This window comes from Peromyscus eremicus, chromosome 1, assembly GCF_949786415.1.
Source record: "Peromyscus eremicus chromosome 1, PerEre_H2_v1, whole genome shotgun sequence".
NCBI classification, from domain to species: Eukaryota; Metazoa; Chordata; class Mammalia; order Rodentia; family Cricetidae; genus Peromyscus; species Peromyscus eremicus.
Window position 1 is genome coordinate 158,945,097 of NC_081416.1, and position 16,916 is coordinate 158,962,012.

At 53.3% G+C, this 16,916-nt stretch overlaps 1 protein-coding gene across 1 annotated transcript in view; it reads left to right on the forward strand.

Annotated features, from left to right (window-relative positions):
- Window positions 1-16,916, forward strand: part of Ryr1 (ryanodine receptor 1) — a 128,656-nt gene that overhangs the window by 62,290 nt on the left and 49,450 nt on the right. Inside the window, exons 57-74 of the mRNA XM_059279630.1 lie at window positions 373-488; window positions 1,222-1,289; window positions 1,381-1,502; window positions 2,250-2,299; window positions 2,661-2,721; window positions 2,902-3,140; window positions 6,817-6,898; window positions 7,421-7,551; window positions 8,924-9,256; window positions 9,385-9,625; window positions 11,854-11,941; window positions 12,084-12,176; window positions 12,872-12,886; window positions 14,063-14,233; window positions 15,576-15,635; window positions 15,959-16,096; window positions 16,433-16,545; window positions 16,704-16,800. Coding sequence (XP_059135613.1) covers window positions 373-488; window positions 1,222-1,289; window positions 1,381-1,502; window positions 2,250-2,299; window positions 2,661-2,721; window positions 2,902-3,140; window positions 6,817-6,898; window positions 7,421-7,551; window positions 8,924-9,256; window positions 9,385-9,625; window positions 11,854-11,941; window positions 12,084-12,176; window positions 12,872-12,886; window positions 14,063-14,233; window positions 15,576-15,635; window positions 15,959-16,096; window positions 16,433-16,545; window positions 16,704-16,800 — 2,218 coding nt within the window. The remainder of the gene's footprint in view (window positions 1-372; window positions 489-1,221; window positions 1,290-1,380; window positions 1,503-2,249; window positions 2,300-2,660; window positions 2,722-2,901; window positions 3,141-6,816; window positions 6,899-7,420; window positions 7,552-8,923; window positions 9,257-9,384; window positions 9,626-11,853; window positions 11,942-12,083; window positions 12,177-12,871; window positions 12,887-14,062; window positions 14,234-15,575; window positions 15,636-15,958; window positions 16,097-16,432; window positions 16,546-16,703; window positions 16,801-16,916) is intronic.

Genomic DNA, 16,916 nt, shown 5'->3' on the forward strand with positions numbered 1-16,916 from the left:
CTGCAGGCAGGGCTGGAAGGAAGGCGATTTGGGGGCGGGGCTTGGGAACGGAGGTGGGGCCATAAGGAAGCCAAAGGGTGAACCTGAGAGCTGTAGGGCAAGGCCCTCCCAGGGCGGCGGTGTAGCCCGGAGAGTGAAGTCAGGACCGTAAGAGATGCTAAAGGGCGTGGCCTCCGGGTGGAGACAAGGCTACCAAGATGAGGCCGAGGGGACAGAGCATGGGGAAGCAAAACTCAGAGAACAGCCCGAAATGAAGAAGAGGCCGGTGGAGGAAGGACCCGCAAGTGGGCAGCATGCACGGGCTGACCACTAAGGTGTGTAAAATAGGCAGGGGCTATGTCTGAGCTGACCCCTCTCTGCCTCTCCGAGCAGAGGCCTTAAGGACATGGAGTTGGACACATCTTCCATTGAGAAGCGATTTGCCTTTGGCTTCCTGCAGCAGCTGTTGCGCTGGATGGACATTTCCCAGGAGTTCATCGCTCATCTGGGTAGGAAGAATTCCCTCCCTGCTTTCCAGGTCATCTGTAAAGACTCACCCAGGGCACCCGTTCACTCATTTCTCCCAACTAATATTTATTGAGCATCAGTTATGTGCCAGTCTCTGCTTTGGAATGAAGGGGATGGACTAGCAGGGAGCAAGGCAAAGACCTTCTTCATCTGCATCCCAGTTCCGGAGTCAAACAGAATCACACATAACTAAACCGAGTGTTCCAGCAAGTGTCTAGTGTTGGGGAAAGAGGATGTTGAGAACCAGGGAAAGGGAGAGGGTTGGGGAATGGGGAGCTAGCTGTCATTTAAATAGGTATTCAAGGAAGACACAAATGATGCTGTGACATCTGTGCCAAGACAGCAAGGGGTGAAGGGGGCATTTGGACATCTGAGGGTGGCCCAGCAAATGGCTTGTGAAACCCCCACCCCATGTCTCAGGCTGGAGCAGAGTGATTGAAAAGACAGTGCTAGGACGTGGGACGAGGCGAGCTGGGCTTTGCAGGCAGATGGGAGATTAAGAGCTTGTCCTTTGGACAGAGATAGAGCCACAGGAGGGCTCTGAGGGCACCTCACCCAGGTGGCTTGACTGTGGCCAGAGCAGGTATGACAGAAAGAGAGAGAGAATTTATCTGCCATCATCTCCTGACTCTGCCCCCAGTGTCCCTTCCCACCAGAGCATGCTGGCTCCTGCCACTAAAACACACTATGACTCCTCCTTGCCCTTCCCCACAGAGGCTGTGGTCAGCAGTGGACGAGTGGAGAAGTCTCCACATGAGCAGGAGATTAAATTCTTCGCTAAGGTGAGAGGTGGGCTCAGAGCTGGGGGGCTGTGGTCTGGGACGGTCCCTGGACCCCTGACCCAGCCCACCCTGTATTCCTTCCCCTCCTTAGATTCTGCTTCCTTTGATCAACCAATACTTCACCAACCACTGTCTCTACTTCCTGTCCACACCGGCCAAAGTGCTGGGCAGTGGTGGCCACGCCTCCAACAAGGAGAAGGAAATGATCACCAGGTGGGCTTCCTGTGACTTCTGACCTTACCCAAACCTCTTATTATTGACCTCGACTCTTATGGGCTCCGATGGGTGTTTCTGTCTTGGGACATTCTGGAGTGACCAACCATCCAAGTTTCTCTGGGACTAGAGGGGTTTCCCAGGACTTAAATGACACAAACTGGTCACTCTGACAAAGGCAGCCTCACCTCTATCACCTCTACTGGCCAGTTATTGCTGTGACTTTCTTTCCTTGGAGTGCTGAGGACTGAACTTTACATTTGCTAAGTAAGCAGCTCCACCACTGAGCCACACCCCTAGCCCCTCACTGGGGGATTCTAGGCAGGGCTCCACCACTGAGCCACACCCCAGCCCCTCACTGGGGGATTCTAGGCAGGGACTCTACCACTGAGCCACACCCCAGCCCCTCACTGGAGGATTCTAGGCAGGTGCTCTACCACTGAGCCATACTCCAGCCCCTCGCTGGGGGATTCTAGGCAGGGGCTCTACCACTGAGCCACACCCCAGCTCCTCACTGGAGGATTCTAGGCCATCACTCTCTCTAAGAATAAGTCACTCCTACAGTCCTTGCCTGTGACTTTTAAGTTTGGTCTTTATCCCTCGCTTTACCTGCCAACCCACCTCTGGGTTCTGTCCCCTCCCTGTCCTCTGGGTTCCTGTCTCCTCCGATCATGTCACCGCCATCCTTCATCTAGTTGATCTCCTCATTCCTTGTCCCTTGTCCTCCTGTCCCTTCTCTGTCTTCAGCCTCTTCTGTAAACTTGCTGCTCTTGTCCGTCACCGAGTCTCCCTCTTTGGTAAGTAGCCCTGCTCTGAGCCTGTCTGCCAGGCCTCTCTCTTTATCACCAACTCCACCCGGAAGGAAGAACTCCAGCTGCAGCCTCCCTGTTACGTTTATTTTTTTCTCTGAAGAAGACTGGTTCATCCTGGAGGTGCCTGTCCCACACAGGGACAGCCCCGAGCGGTCAGAGCTGGAAGGAAGAGAAGGAAGACAGTCAGTGCCAGGGGTGGGGGGCCGCCCAGGAGAAGCCCAGGTCGGGTAGATGTGGGGTAGCGTGAACCCAGCCAGGGAGTGGAGTCAAGAGAAGGGCTGTGGTGGATGTGAGGAGGTGCTGGCCGCGGGCCCCTCCTTCATCCTGGCCCACATTCCATTTCCAGGCACGGATGCCCCAGCTGTGGTCAACTGTCTTCACATATTGGCACGTTCCCTGGATGCCAGGTATGGCTTGGGGGTACCCGCGTGCTCTTGATTCATGTCCCCACATCCAGGCCTCCTGTACTCTCTGAACCCCAGCCTAGGTGACCTGGTGAGAAGAGGAATGGAAGGAGGGGACGGTTGAAGGGTGGGGGGAGGGAGATGCTCTGTTTCTGCAGCTACAGCTCTGCACACCCCTCCTAGAACGGTGATGAAGTCAGGCCCCGAGATTGTGAAGGCTGGGCTCCGCTCCTTCTTCGAGAGTGCCTCCGAAGACATTGAGAAGATGGTGGAGAACTTGAGGCTGGGCAAGGTGTCCCAGGCGCGCACGCAGGTGAAGGGCGTGGGCCAGAACCTCACCTACACCACGGTGGCCCTGCTGCCTGTCCTCACCACCCTCTTCCAGCACATCGCCCAGCACCAGTTCGGAGACGATGTCATCTGTAAGGACGCCTGACGCTGAGGGCAAGGGGTGTGGGGTGGGGTGTCAGCTTGACCCACAGTGCCCATCCTGAGGTGTGCGGTGGAGTCGTCAGGTGTTAGAACATGTGCTCTCTTGCTATAAGCCAAAGCACACAGTCAGTAAAATGTCGGGGACAGAGGCATTAACTAAGATGTGAACTCAAAACCCACAGTGCTGGTGCACACCGCCTCACAATCTCAGCACTCAAGAAGCTGAGACAGGAGGACTGCTGCAAGTGTGAGGGCAGCCTGGGCTATAGATAGTGAATTCTAAGCCAGCCTGGGCTAAAGCAAAAGAAAAACAAGGGGTGAGGATATGCAACTCAGTGGTAGATTACTGGGCTGGTGCTGAACATGGAAGAGTTGGGAGCAAGACTCAGTGATAGCTCTCCTAGAATTCACAATGAAAGGCTAAAAGCATGGCTCAGTGGTAGAGCCCCTGCCTAGAATCCCCCAGTGAGGGGCTGGGATGTGGCTCAGTGGTAGAGCACCTGCCTAGAATCCCCCAGTGAGGGGCTGGGGTGTGGCTCAGTGGTAGAGCTCCTGCCTAGAATCCCCCAGTGAGGGGCTGGGGGTGTGGCTCAGTGGTAGAGCCCCTGCCTAGAATCCCCCAGTGAGGGGCTGGGGTGTGGCTCAGTGGTAGGGCACCTGCCTAGAATCCCCCAGTGAGGGGCTGGGATGTGGCTCAGTGGTAGAGCCCCTGCCTAGAATCCCCCAGTGAGGGGCTGGGGGTGTGGCTCAGTGGTAGAGCCCCTGCCTAGAATCCCCCAGTGAGGGGCTGGGGGTGTGGCTCAGTGGTAGAGCACCTGCCTAGAATCCCCCAGTGAGGGGCTAGGAGAGTGACTCAGCCATTGATTTTTTTTTGGGGGGGTGCTTTTTGAGACAGGGTTTCTCTGTGTAGCTTTGGCACCTTTCCTGGAACTCACTTGGTAGCCCAGGCTGGCCTCAAACTCACAGAGATCCGCCTGCCTCTGCCTCCCAAGTGCTGGGATTAAAGTTTGTGCCACCACCGCCTGGCGTGACTCAGCCATTGAGTACTTGCCTAGCATGCACAAGGTATGCACCCCAGCACCACACATACACCCAAAGTAGATTGATTCAGCTACTTGCACCAGAGACCCAATGACCCTTAATCACTGTACCCCAAACAGGCTAGAAGTGTCTTTCTCTTGAATGTAGCAGTCCCCAAAGTAGATCATAAATCCACGAGCAGAGGCTCAAGTTTGTCTGTCTCATTGCTCTGCCTTCTCTAAAATGGTGTCTTCTCTCGTGGTGCAATATGGCTCACCACGGCATCCTCCCAGGCCAGGGAAGAGGCGAAAAGCAATGAGGAGTTGCTGCAACTCCTGTAAGGAACAGTCTAGAAGTGGCCCCGCTAGTCAGAATGTCTCACTGTGATGGACTATCTGGAAGAAACAATTTTAGATCTGTTTGGCTCACACTCTCAGGGGTTTCAGTAACTGGTCACTTGGCTCCATCACTTTGGGTGGCATCATGGTGGCTGGAGCATGTAGCAAGCTGCTGACCTCATGGGAGCCAGGAATCAGAGACACTGAGATAAAGAGGCAGGGGAAAGACATACCCTCCAAATGACCTGTCCCCAAGGATCTACTTTCTTCAACATGGCCCCGCCTTCCACAGCCTCCATCCAGTTATGGATCCACCAATGGCATGACTCGTTGGTGAGGCCAGAGCCCTTATGATCCAATAAGATCCCCAAAGTTTCATATCTGAACGTCACTGCTTTGAGCCTGCAACACGTGAGCACTTGTGGGAAACACTTCAGGTTCAAACCACAGCAGGCCCTATTGCTTCTGGGGGGTAAAGGTGTGTGGGAGGGGTCTGCAGGGATTGTAGGGCATTAGAGACTGTACTGAACTCACTGTTTATTTGAAATTAGAATCTTTTCTAGTTTGGGATGGGTTTTTTTTACATTTATATTTATTTATCTATTTATTTATTTATTTAATGTATATACATGGTGTAAGCATGCCAATATGGTGCATGTGTGGAGGTCACAGGAGAATCTGAAGGAGTTGGTTCCCTCCCTCCACCATGTGGGTTCTGGGATCAAACTCAGGTTGTCAGGCTTGGTAGAAGGTACATTTACTCACTAGGCCATCCCACTGGCCCTCGTTTTGTTTTGTTGGTTTTGTTTGTTTTTTCAAGACAGGATTTCTCTGTGCAGCCCTGGCTGTCCTGGAACTCACTCTGTAGACCAGGCTGGCCTCGAACTCACAGAGATCCACCTGCCTCTGCTTCCCAAATGCTGAGATTAAAGGCCTGCGCCACTATGCCTGGCCCAGGCCTTCAACTCTTGATCCTCCTGCCTCCACCTCCCAAGTGCTGAGATTACAGGCATGAACCCCCACACCCAGCTGTCCTTAAATTTAAAAATTCATAACCCCAAAGGTTGAAGAGATGACCCAGTTGGAAAAGCGCTTGCCATTTAAGCGTGAGGACCTGGGCTTGGATCCCTTTTATCCTCTTAAAAACCATGTGCAGTGGCGTACACCAGCAGTCTCAGTGCTGGGAAGACAGACAAGGGAACCCCTATCTACACTAGCAGAATATGTGAGCTTCAGGGTCAGTGAGAGATCTTGCCTCAAAAAACAAGGTGAGCTGGGCCTGTAATCTCAACACTTGGGAGGCAGAGGCAGGTGGATCTCTGTGAGTTCAAGGCCAGCCAGGGCTTGATCTACATGGGGAGTTCCAATCCAGCTAAAGTTACATAGTGAGATCCTGTCTTTAAATATGTATGGAGAGAAATCAAGCAGTTGGCCACTTTGACCTCTGACCTCCACATGCAGACACACACTGGAACACACACACAAACGCACACACGCAGAAGATGTGCATGCTGTGAAGCCATTTCCATTGTATTTGGTTTTCTCTCTACCATCTTTTCTAAATCTCAACCCTCCCTGCCCTCTTTTTGCCTCACAACATTTGTACAGTCAGCAAGGTTCTTACCTCAGCCCTCTGGGATGTAGAATCACACCTAAAATCACACACTCCTGTGTGTGCATTGTTCTGGAAGAAGTGTTGTCATGTTCATCAAAGAGATCCAAGGAAAAATAAGCAAGTACCCTTTAGTAAGCACCTCCTGTGTCCTCTTTTCTAACTGCTTTTTAAGAATTAATCCATTTGAGGACGGGGCGTAGTCCAGTGGTAGAGCACTTGGCTAGCGTGTGTGAGGGTCAAGTTCCATCCCCAACACCACAAATGAAAAAAAAAAAAAAAGGGTAGCGTGTGTTGGCGCATGCCTTTAATCCCAGCACTTGGGAGGCAGAGGCAGGCGGATCTCTGTGAGTTCAAGGCCAGCCTGGGTGGGCTACAGAATGAGTTCCAGGAAAGGCGTAAAGCTACACAGAGAAACCCTGTCTCCAAAAAAAACAAAACAAAACAAAACAAAAACAACAACAAAAAAGAAATCTTCTGATCCTTGACTGTCCAATGTGGAAGTACTGTAAGACCCCACTTTACAGATAGGGAACCTGAGGCTAAAAGAGAGTTGGTCTTGGCCGAACTACAAAGCATCAATGGCAGGGGGCTCTACAGCTTCACCCCTTACCCACCGGCCATGTGGTGGCAGAGAAGGGTAAGAGGTGGGCTGGCACAGGGCCTGACCCAGTCCTCACTCTCCTCCCTTCTCAGTGGATGACGTGCAAGTCTCCTGCTACCGAACGCTGTGCAGTATCTACTCTCTGGGAACCACCAGGAACCCCTACGTGGAAAAGTAAGAAAATCGGGACATGCTGTGGGGCTTAGACAGGCGTTGTGAGGCTATGGGGAAAGGAGGGGACATGTGAAGTGGGGTAGGGGTGCAAAGCTGGAGATGTTACAGTCTTCACCTGCTGCTGTACCAGGGTAGCTGAAGTTCACGCCAGAAGCCACAAGAGGGCGCAGTGCAGAAAGGCCGGGCGTAGAAATAGGGGCTGTGGGATCTGGGAGAGAGTGGGGACCGGACACTTGCTGACTAAAGATGCCTGAGTGGCTTCTCTCTGGGGAACAAGCTTGACCTTGTAGGGACTATGCAGAAACGGGGCGGCAGCATGCTGGGGATCACTAGAGGGGACCATTTCAGTTGGCATACAAGTCTTTGCAAGGCACGCAGCGGAGGGTGCACGCAAGAGCTGCGCCAGAGAGGACCAGGAGGGGCGCTTCTGTGCAGGGCAGAGGGGCGCTTCTGTGCAGGGCGGAGGGGCGCTTCTGTGCAGGGCGGAGGGGCGCATGGAAGCTAACTCAGCCCTTCTTCCAGGCTGCGGCCAGCCCTCGGGGAATGCCTGGCCCGCCTGGCTGCAGCCATGCCAGTGGCATTTCTGGAGCCTCAGCTGAATGAGTACAACGCCTGCTCCGTCTACACCACCAAGTCTCCTCGAGAGCGGGCCAGTGAGTTGTGTGGACTGGGGCAGATTTCGGGGGTCACATGAGATCTGCCCTCAGGGGAATGTTGCCCCTAAATCTGGGCTGTGAGGGCCTGAGAATTCTGCAAGATAGAAGTGTTGCATGGTCAGAGCTTGAGAGGTCCTGGCCATACTTACGGGGCCATCCGAAGCCACTCACTGGGAGTTTTATGGGGCCAGAGATGAAACTTGGAGCTGTAGGGTTCACTGTGGAGTTGGTGATATGAAGTGGGTACTCCCCAGCATCCTTGAGGTTGGAGTGAGAGGGTTTTTCATTTACAGTGTCTGTGGAGTGCCACTTAGGGGCAAGATTCAGAAGTAACTAGACAAGCCACAGGCACAAACATCCAAAGCCCTGGGGTTAGAGCCAGGTGTGGGTCTCAGAAAACATCCAAGCAGGAGACTTGTCCCTTATTCATCTGTGTCCCCAAACCCAGGCGTCATGGCACGAACTTGTATCCCCAGCACCTGGAAGGGAAGGGGCAGGAGGGTCAGAAGTTCAAGGCCATCTTTACTCCTTAGTGAAAATCGAGGCCAGCCTGGGCTACATGAGATTCAGTTCCCCTCATCCTCCCCCCCCAAAAAAGGCCCATTTCCAGCTCATGGAAGGGAACAGAGAGTAGTGGACTGTGGATTTCAAGGGAGAAAATTGGAATATAGAGCTCTGAGACATGAAACTGGCAGAAGCTGGCTGTGACAGCATAAGCCTCTCCACACTCTGGAGGCCATGGCGGGGGATGCTGAGTTTCAGGCCATCTTGGGCTACTTCATTCTATCTTATCTCAAAAAAAAAAAAAGCTTGGGGGGGTCATCAGGGTTGGAAAGTGCTTTTTGCAGCTCGCCACATAGCAGAGGTAAAGTTTGGGTGATTTAGGAGTGAGGGATTTTAGGGTTCAAGGCCTACCTGAGACCCTGTCTGGATTTAAAAACACAAACAAACCCTGGGATTCTTGCTTCCGAAGTTCAGTGAGGAAGTTCCACGTCATTCCAGGCGTGGTGGCACACGCCCTTACTCCCAATCCTCAGAAGGCAGAGGCAAAGCCAGCCTGTTCTATATAGTGAGTTCAAGGCCAGCCTGATGTACACAGTAAGACAAGTTCCACGTCAGGAGTGCGTTTTTGGATTGGGGCCAAATCTTGCATCCGACTGTGACTTCAGGGGTGAATCAGGTTTGGGGTGTAAAGGGCCACTGGGTTTCAGTGGGAGAGTTGTGAAATGAACCTCGAGGGTGGGATTGGAGGGATGGGGTCTTGGGGACTCTTTCAGATACAGGGTGACTCACTCATTGGTGTCAGGTGGGTTGTAGAACAGGTCCAGGAGTGACAGTTGGCACACCCTGACCTGCCCCTGCACCCCAGTCCTGGGGCTCCCCAACAGCGTGGAGGAGATGTGTCCTGACATCCCAGTGCTAGAGCGGCTCATGGCAGAAATCGGGGGGCTTGCCGAGTCCGGGGCACGCTACACGGAGATGCCACACGTCATCGAGATCACGTTGCCTATGCTGTGCAGCTACCTGCCCCGCTGGTGGGAGCGGGGGCCTGAGGCACCCCCACCAGCCCTGCCTGCAGGGGCTCCCCCGCCCTGCACGGCAGTCACCTCCGACCACCTCAACTCCCTGCTGGGGAACATCCTTCGAATCATCGTCAACAACCTGGGCATCGATGAGGCCTCATGGATGAAGCGGCTGGCTGGTGGGTGTCCCCCCGGGAGCGGTGTGCTGGGGTCCCTGGAATAGTGGGTTCCGAGAGGTTGGGAACGAGGGTCGGGAGCTACGGTGGAGGTCAGAAGTCAGGTGTGGGTGACACCCACCCTCCTGCAGTGTTCGCCCAGCCCATTGTGAGCCGAGCCAGGCCCGAGCTCCTGCGCTCCCACTTCATCCCCACCATCGGGCGGCTGCGTAAGCGGGCAGGGAAGGTGGTGGCTGAGGAGGAGCAGCTGCGCCTGGAGGCCAAGGCAGAAGCTGAGGAGGGTGAGCTCCTCGTGCGAGACGAGTTCTCCGTGCTCTGCCGTGACCTGTATGCCCTCTACCCGCTGCTCATCCGCTACGTGGACAACAACAGGTCAGCAAGGTCCTTTCCTGACCCAGGCTTCCTCAGCTGCCGTGGACTCTTCCAGTCCCACCCAGCTCTGTCCACCCCTCCCTCCCTCCCTCCCTCCCTCTGAGCTGGGGGCATGGCCGAGTGGGTAAAGTGGTAGGTCCTGAGTTTGAACCCCAGAACCCATGTAAAGCGGACACAGCAGCACACATCTGTGATCCCTGTGCTCCTGGGGTGAGATGGGAGGTGGAGATGGGACAGTGTCTGGAAGCCTGGAGCCTGCTGTGGTGGACAACAGAGAGACTATCTCAAGCAAGGTAGCAAGGACCAGCACTTGAGTGGTCCCCTGACTTCATGTGCATGGTGACAAGTGTCTGTGTGTGCGCGCGCACACACACACATACACACACACACACACACAGCTTTCCTGGGTTTGTCCCCTCTGTTCCTTTACCCCATGAGAGTTACAGCATCCACTACAGGGAGACTACTATCCCCCCGTTCCAGGACTGTGTCTATCTGTGTGTACAACTAAGTACCTGGCTTATGTAGCAAAGCCCAATGGCCAGACTTTCCTCCATGGAGAGAAGAAAGGAGCATAGATGGCATCTGGTTAGCCTAATAATCCCCCAAGAACACAGATAGGTCTTTAAAAAAAGATGTGCGTAGGCATCAGCCAATGGCTAACTAATATCTTCCTAAAACCAAAAGCACTAGTTAGATCGCTTGACTGCCAAAATCCATCTGGATTGAAAAAGAGTGTAAGGTTCCCTTAGACTCTATGATTGATTAGCTATGTCTGCCAGGGGGCAGAAATGGGAAGTGGTAGTGTGCATTCTATCTAAGTGTCATTCCAGATTTGGACTACACCTGATCTGTGATCCATCACTACTCAATCAGCTATAAGTTATTTTGTTGCTGCTGCTGTTTTGTTTGGTTTTTGTTTGTTTTTGAGACAGGCTCTCACTCTGTAGTCAGAATGAGAACACGCTAGACTGGCAAACTCACAACAACCTCTCCTGCCTCCACCTTCCAAGTTCAGCCATACATTTTGTGAGCAAAATTATGCTAATATCCAGTGACTCACTCTGGACCTAGAAACCTTCAGATTTAGACACAAAATTTTATCTAACAGAAACCTCCACTTCTCATAGCTTGGTTCTATCTGTTTTTTTTTTTTTTTTTCCTTTTTGTCTAAGCAGAAAGAGAAAAGGGCGTGGGCCCTTACACCCCCAGAACACTCTACTGTCACAATCTCCTTTGGGTCACAGCAAAAGGCTTTACCAGCCCATCTGACCTCTCTCTTTTCTACCTCTCCCACTTTTTTATCTTTAGGCTTAGAAGAGAATTGGGCTTTGGGGATGGAATTCTGGTTAACACAGGGAAGAGAGGGTGTTGAGCAGAATACAGATCTACTAACTAAAGAAGCTGTGACAATTGTCACACCAGCCAGCCAACAGTGCCGGCCATGCAACAGATGTGTGCCGTGCTTGTTCCTAAAGGTTCTCTCTCTGTTGTCCAGCCTGGCTTGGAACACGCTATCTACCCCGCCCCACCCCCCGAGGCTGGCCTCAGACTCAGGGCTCAGCCTCCTGAAGCTGGGAATACAGGTGTGCTACCATGCCCATCTGTACAAAGATGCTCTATCCTTCCCGTAATACTGGACATGCAGCTTTTTCACTATACACACAACAAAATAAAGCTTGCCTTAAAAAAAAAGAAAGAAAGAAAGAAAGAAAGAAAGAAAGAAAGAAAGAGCAATATACTGCAACAGATACATGTATCGTCTTATCTACAGCATCAGTTAGCTACAGTTCATAGTGGTTAGAAAATTAAACAGAAATTTCCAAGCTGGGTATGGCAATATATGCCTCAAGTAGCTGAGGCAGAAGGATTGCTGCGAGTTCCAAGTCCTCCTGGGCTGAATTAAAAAAAAAAAATCTAGCAGGACATGGTCATATAGACCCTTAATCCCAGTACTCAGGGGGCAGATCTTTGTGATTTTGAGGCAAGCCTAGACTACATAATGAGCCCCAGGCCAACCAGGGCTACAAAGTGAGATCCTGTCACCAAAAAAAGAAAAAAAAAAGTCTGAAATTTTAAATTTTCACTGAACTCTCCTTAAAACACCCCACCACCACCTCCCACCCCATCGAATGTCTCTTGGATCCCATGAGGTCCTCTGAGTCCCTCTGGGTGAACCTTTTCCCTGGGGATCCCTGCACATCTTACCTCTCCCTCCTGGGCCTCAGGGCGCACTGGCTGACAGAGCCCAATCCCAACGCGGAGGAGCTGTTCAGGATGGTGGGCGAGATCTTCATCTACTGGTCCAAGTCCCACGTGAGTCCCCATCCGAGTGGGAGCCCCGACCCACGCCGCAGGTCCCCACCCCCATCACTCTCCTCTCTAAGCCCAGAAGCTGATGCCCGGGGCACCATCTCCCAGTCTCGGAGTCTGAGCCCTACACTGCTTCTCCCACCAGAACTTTAAGCGTGAGGAACAGAACTTTGTGGTCCAGAATGAGATCAACAACATGTCCTTCCTGACTGCAGACAATAAGAGCAAAATGGCCAAGGTGAGCGCTCAGCAGACCGAGGACACGGGGTGGGAGCACCCCACCCCCACCCCCACCCTCACCCCCCCCTCACCCCGGGGACTACCTCTGCGGCCCCTCCTGACCCAGTCCTCTCCTGTAGTATCCTCTTTAGCTCACAGGGCACACTTCTTCCCTCTTCCTTAGACTCTCCCATACCCTCCTCAGGTCCCTTCCCTCCACATCACACGCCTTTTCCTGTTACCCCCCTCCTCCTCCTACCTTCTCTTCCCCCACTCCCCTTTCCCTCATTTTCCTCCATCTTCCCATCTTCCTCATTTCTTTCTTCCCTCCTCTTCCTCTGCCTCCCTATGCTCTCCTCCTCCCTACCTCCCCTCCCCTCTTCCATCCCACCCCCCATCTTCTTACCCATCTCGGGCCTCTGTTTCCCCACCCCCATCACTTCCCATTTCTCCTCCCTCCCATTTTTTTCCTTCTCTCCCCATTACTCCACGCCCTTTCTTTCTTTTCTCTCTTTTCACAACTGCCCTCTTCGGGGGTCATAAAGAACAGCACCCGCCCCCCAAGTCAAGGTCTGGACATGCTCAACTAAAGGATGGGTGGCGGGGAGGCGGGTGGCAGAGGAGCCAGGGTCCTGCTAGCTTGGAATTGGGTCTGGGGCTGTCTGTCGGGCTGGGGTAACCCTTCTTGTCTCTGTCTGCAACCTGTTGGAGCAGGCGGGAGACGTACAGGTCAGCGCCACATCTGGAACCTTCTGCATGGATTTCGGCTAATTCCTTTTCCCACCAAAGCCCCACCCCCTCAAACCCCGTGTTCCTGTCCCTGCCCTCTGTCCTCAGCTCCTGGCCTCCTTCCGCCCCTACCACCTGCTCCTTCCCCACTCTCAGCTTTGACAAGTTTGGACAAGTTGTTGAATTATTTCTTTCCTGGTTTTTGGTGGTTTTTCTTTTCTTCTTCTTTTCTTTCTTTCTTTTTTTTTTTTTCTTTTGGTTTTGTTACCAAAAAAAAAAAAAAAAAAATCAACATGCATTGTGGGCTGAGTTCTAGGGTATGGAGTGGGATAGCTGCATGGTTGAGGGGGGCCCTGGCTGTGCACAGGTGTATGTTTGGGGCTCTGGAATCCAATAGACGTGGGTAGAACCCAGTGATGGTCGTGAGCTGTGTGACTCTCACCAAATGTCGTCTTTTCGAGCCTCTGATGGCCCCAGGCCCAGGGCTCTTTAAAGACTCCTAAATGCTGCATGTGGGGACATGGGCAGTGCCTGTCACTTGGGCCACGCTCAGCATTGCCATGGATGGGGGGGCTCTGGCCGCAGCTCGCCACTGGGATTTCTTGTTGGCATGACTGGAGTGGCCTTGGCCAGGGAGGGGTCTGCACCTGAGACTCCAGAACGTGGCTGTGGACTCTGTGTTCTGTGTTTTGGCTCCCAGATCTTTCCAGATCTCTCTTGCATCTTCTGTCTCTTTGTGTCCTTGTCTGCCTCAGTCTTTCAGTGTCTCCCCCTTTCTTCCAACTTATCTTGCCTCTTGGGGCTCTTTGTGGGCCCACATCTTTGTTTTGTTCTTGGAAACTTGGCTTGGGGCATGTGAAGTGTGGGGTGGAGCATGGTAGACACGGGACTCTGGAATTTTCTTAGAGAGGATCACTAGAGCTTGAAAACTTAGGGAGACATACAAGGGATCTAGCTAGAAATGGGGAATACAGGCTCCGGATGGGGTGAGGAGGTTATGGTCAGGGCTCTGGCACAAGGTGAGTGAGGTCAGGATGGAAATAGACATGTTCTTTGATGTTAGGGAGGGTTGCTGGCCATACAGGTTAGGAGCTGGGTTGTGTAAAATGGCTGTAGGTTGGAGCTGGGGCAGTGGGATGGGGACTTGGACAAGCACTGAGCCCTGTGTCCCCACAGTCAGGTGGCTCGGACCAGGAACGCACCAAGAAGAAGCGCCGAGGGGACCGGTATTCAGTGCAGACATCTTTGATCGTGGCCACACTCAAGAAGATGCTGCCGATCGGACTAAACATGTGTGCTCCTACCGACCAGGACCTCATTGTGTTGGCCAAGGCCCGCTATGCCCTGGTGCTTGTCCAGCCCCTCCCAGTACCCCACCCTGACCCTAGGGCCCCAGTGGACCCCTAGAAACCAAGGGAGCTCCTCAGAATCCTACTGTAGGGTCCCCCAAAGCCCTGCAGGACCCCAAACTCTTACCAAACCCTCTCGGATGCTCTGAGCCTTGCCCCAGGATGCCGAGGACACATTTTAACTCTCAAATGCCACCAGAGAATAAGCTCCAATAAGCTCCGTCACGACCCACTGGCCTCTCCCCCACAGCCATGTTAGAACCACTGAGACCCTGATGGTCTCCCCAAGACCTGGAGTCTCTGAACTCTCCATCAAGATGCCCCCCAAATCTCCTGAGACTCACTGAACTCCTCGTAACCCCCCATATGGCCTCATGACTGAAGGTCTGTGATCCCATGGAACCCATGGCTCTCATCTCCTTTTGTCTTCTGGTCTCTGCCGACGCCCAGTGAACCTTTGTGATTCAAAGCACTGCCTCCCAGAATCCTAATGTCCCCTTCCCCAGAACCACATTCCCAACCTCTGAGGATCAACTAACCCAGCTCCTAGAACTTCTTAATCCATCTGGGACCCCAAAAACCTCCATAAGGCCCACATCTCCCATACATAGAATGGCAAGATAATACTTCCTTTCAGCCTCAGGACCCCTAAGAAGCCCTCTAGGATTCTGCCCCAAGACCTCTGTAAGCACTGGACAGCTTCCTACCCTGCTAGAGTCCTGAGGGTGCTTGAATTGTCCTGTTGTATTGCAGTGACCCCTTTCCTGGGACTCCCGAGGCCGTTCCTCCACCTTACCCTCCTGGGAGATGTGATATCCTTAGGATACTTGCCCAGCCCCTCCCAGTACCCCACCCTGACCCTAGGACCCCAGGACACTACAGAGACCTCCAGAGCCCCCACGACCCTCCCTTTGAGCCTTGAGGTTCCTCTTCACCCAGCTAACTCTTCTCTCGGCCCTGTGTAGCCAGATGTTTGATTGACCTTCCCAACTTCCTATAACCTCTGCTGACCTTGCCAGTTTCCCTCACAGCCCCCCTCCACCCATCACCTCCCCTGATCCTCCAGAACTCCCCATCCTACTCACCCCTGAAAAGTCCCTGCTGTTTGATTTTTAATGGTGTCCCCTGTCACACACACACCCTGGGCTCACTAATCCCTTCTGTCCCTTCAAGGCTGTGACTCTCCCTAGACATCTGTCCACGGCCCACAGTCATGTTCTTCTGGCTTTTCTCAGGTCGTACCCATCAGGTCCTGGGTGTCAGGCATAGAAGGGGGAGGGGCTATGGGTCATGGAGAGGGTGAGGCCTCCAGAGTGACCCCGTGGGCCTTGTCTTCCCAGAAAGACACAGACGAGGAGGTCCGTGAATTCCTTCAGAACAACCTCAACCTTCAGGGAAAGGTATGTCCTTTACGGGGAGGTGTGTGAAGCACCAGGCCTGGTACTTCACACACTTTTTTTTTTTTTAAATTACATTTATGTATTTAGTGTGTGTCTTGGCAAGCATGTAGAAGTCAGAGGACAACTTGTAGGAATCAGTTCTCTGCCACGTGGGTCCCAGGGATTGAACTCAGAACTTGGCAGCAAGGGCCCTGACCCATTAATCCATCTTGTCAGCTCTGAAGACAGGACCTTGGTTCTCGGGCACCAACCTAAACCAGGCAGTAGAAAGGAGGCGGACAGCCGGGGAGGTGCCTTTATGTGAGCGTCCTTATTCCCCTCAGGTCGAAGGCTCCCCATCTCTTCGCTGGCAGATGGCACTGTACCGCGGCGTCCCAGGTCGTGAGGAAGATGCCGATGACCCCGAGAAAATTGTGCGTAGAGTCCAGGAAGTGTCCGCTGTGCTCTATCACCTGGACCAGGTGGGTGCCTTTTGTGGCTGAGTCTGTGAGCAGGGCCTGGTCTTGGGACTGTGGGCGGGGCCTGCTGGTGATGGGCGGGACTAGGAATGGAGCCTTGTGTGTAAGAGGTGATGTGTGGATGCGGAGGAACAGCAAGCTTGTGACCAAGCATTGGGGCTAGGCTGAGACCTCCTGAAGATGCCTTGGGTCTGTTGGCGGAGGAGCCCATGTGTTCCTTTGACCCTGCTCCACTCTGCGTATAGACTTAAGCACACATGGGCAGCTTCCACTCAGGGTTGGGTGGGACTTGGGCCAGTGCCATAATCTGAGGACATGACATACTGTCCCACCCTCCAGACGGAGCATCCTTACAAGTCCAAGAAGGCAGTGTGGCATAAACTCTTGTCCAAGCAGCGCCGGAGGGCAGTGGTAGCCTGCTTCCGCATGACGCCCCTGTACAACCTGCCCACGTAAGGCCTCCAGGGAGGAGAGCGCCAGGAACCCGGAAAGGAAGGGAGTGGGGGGTCGGGAGGATGGAGTGCCCATAAAGCTGAGTCTTAGGATTGAGGATGGCAGATGTGAGGGGCGTGGGGGAGACTCAGTGGCCTGGAGACCTTTGTCTTTGCAGGCACCGAGCATGTAACATGTTCTTGGAGAGCTACAAGGCCTCCTGGATCCTGACTGAAGACCACAGTTTTGAGGACCGCATGATAGATGACCTATCAGTGAGCTGGGGACTGTCTGGGGATGTGGGACAGGGCTGGATGGGGCTAGGGGAACCCTCAATATAGAAAACCCTGGGGGCTGGAGAGATGGCTCAGCAGTTAAGAGCACTGGTCGT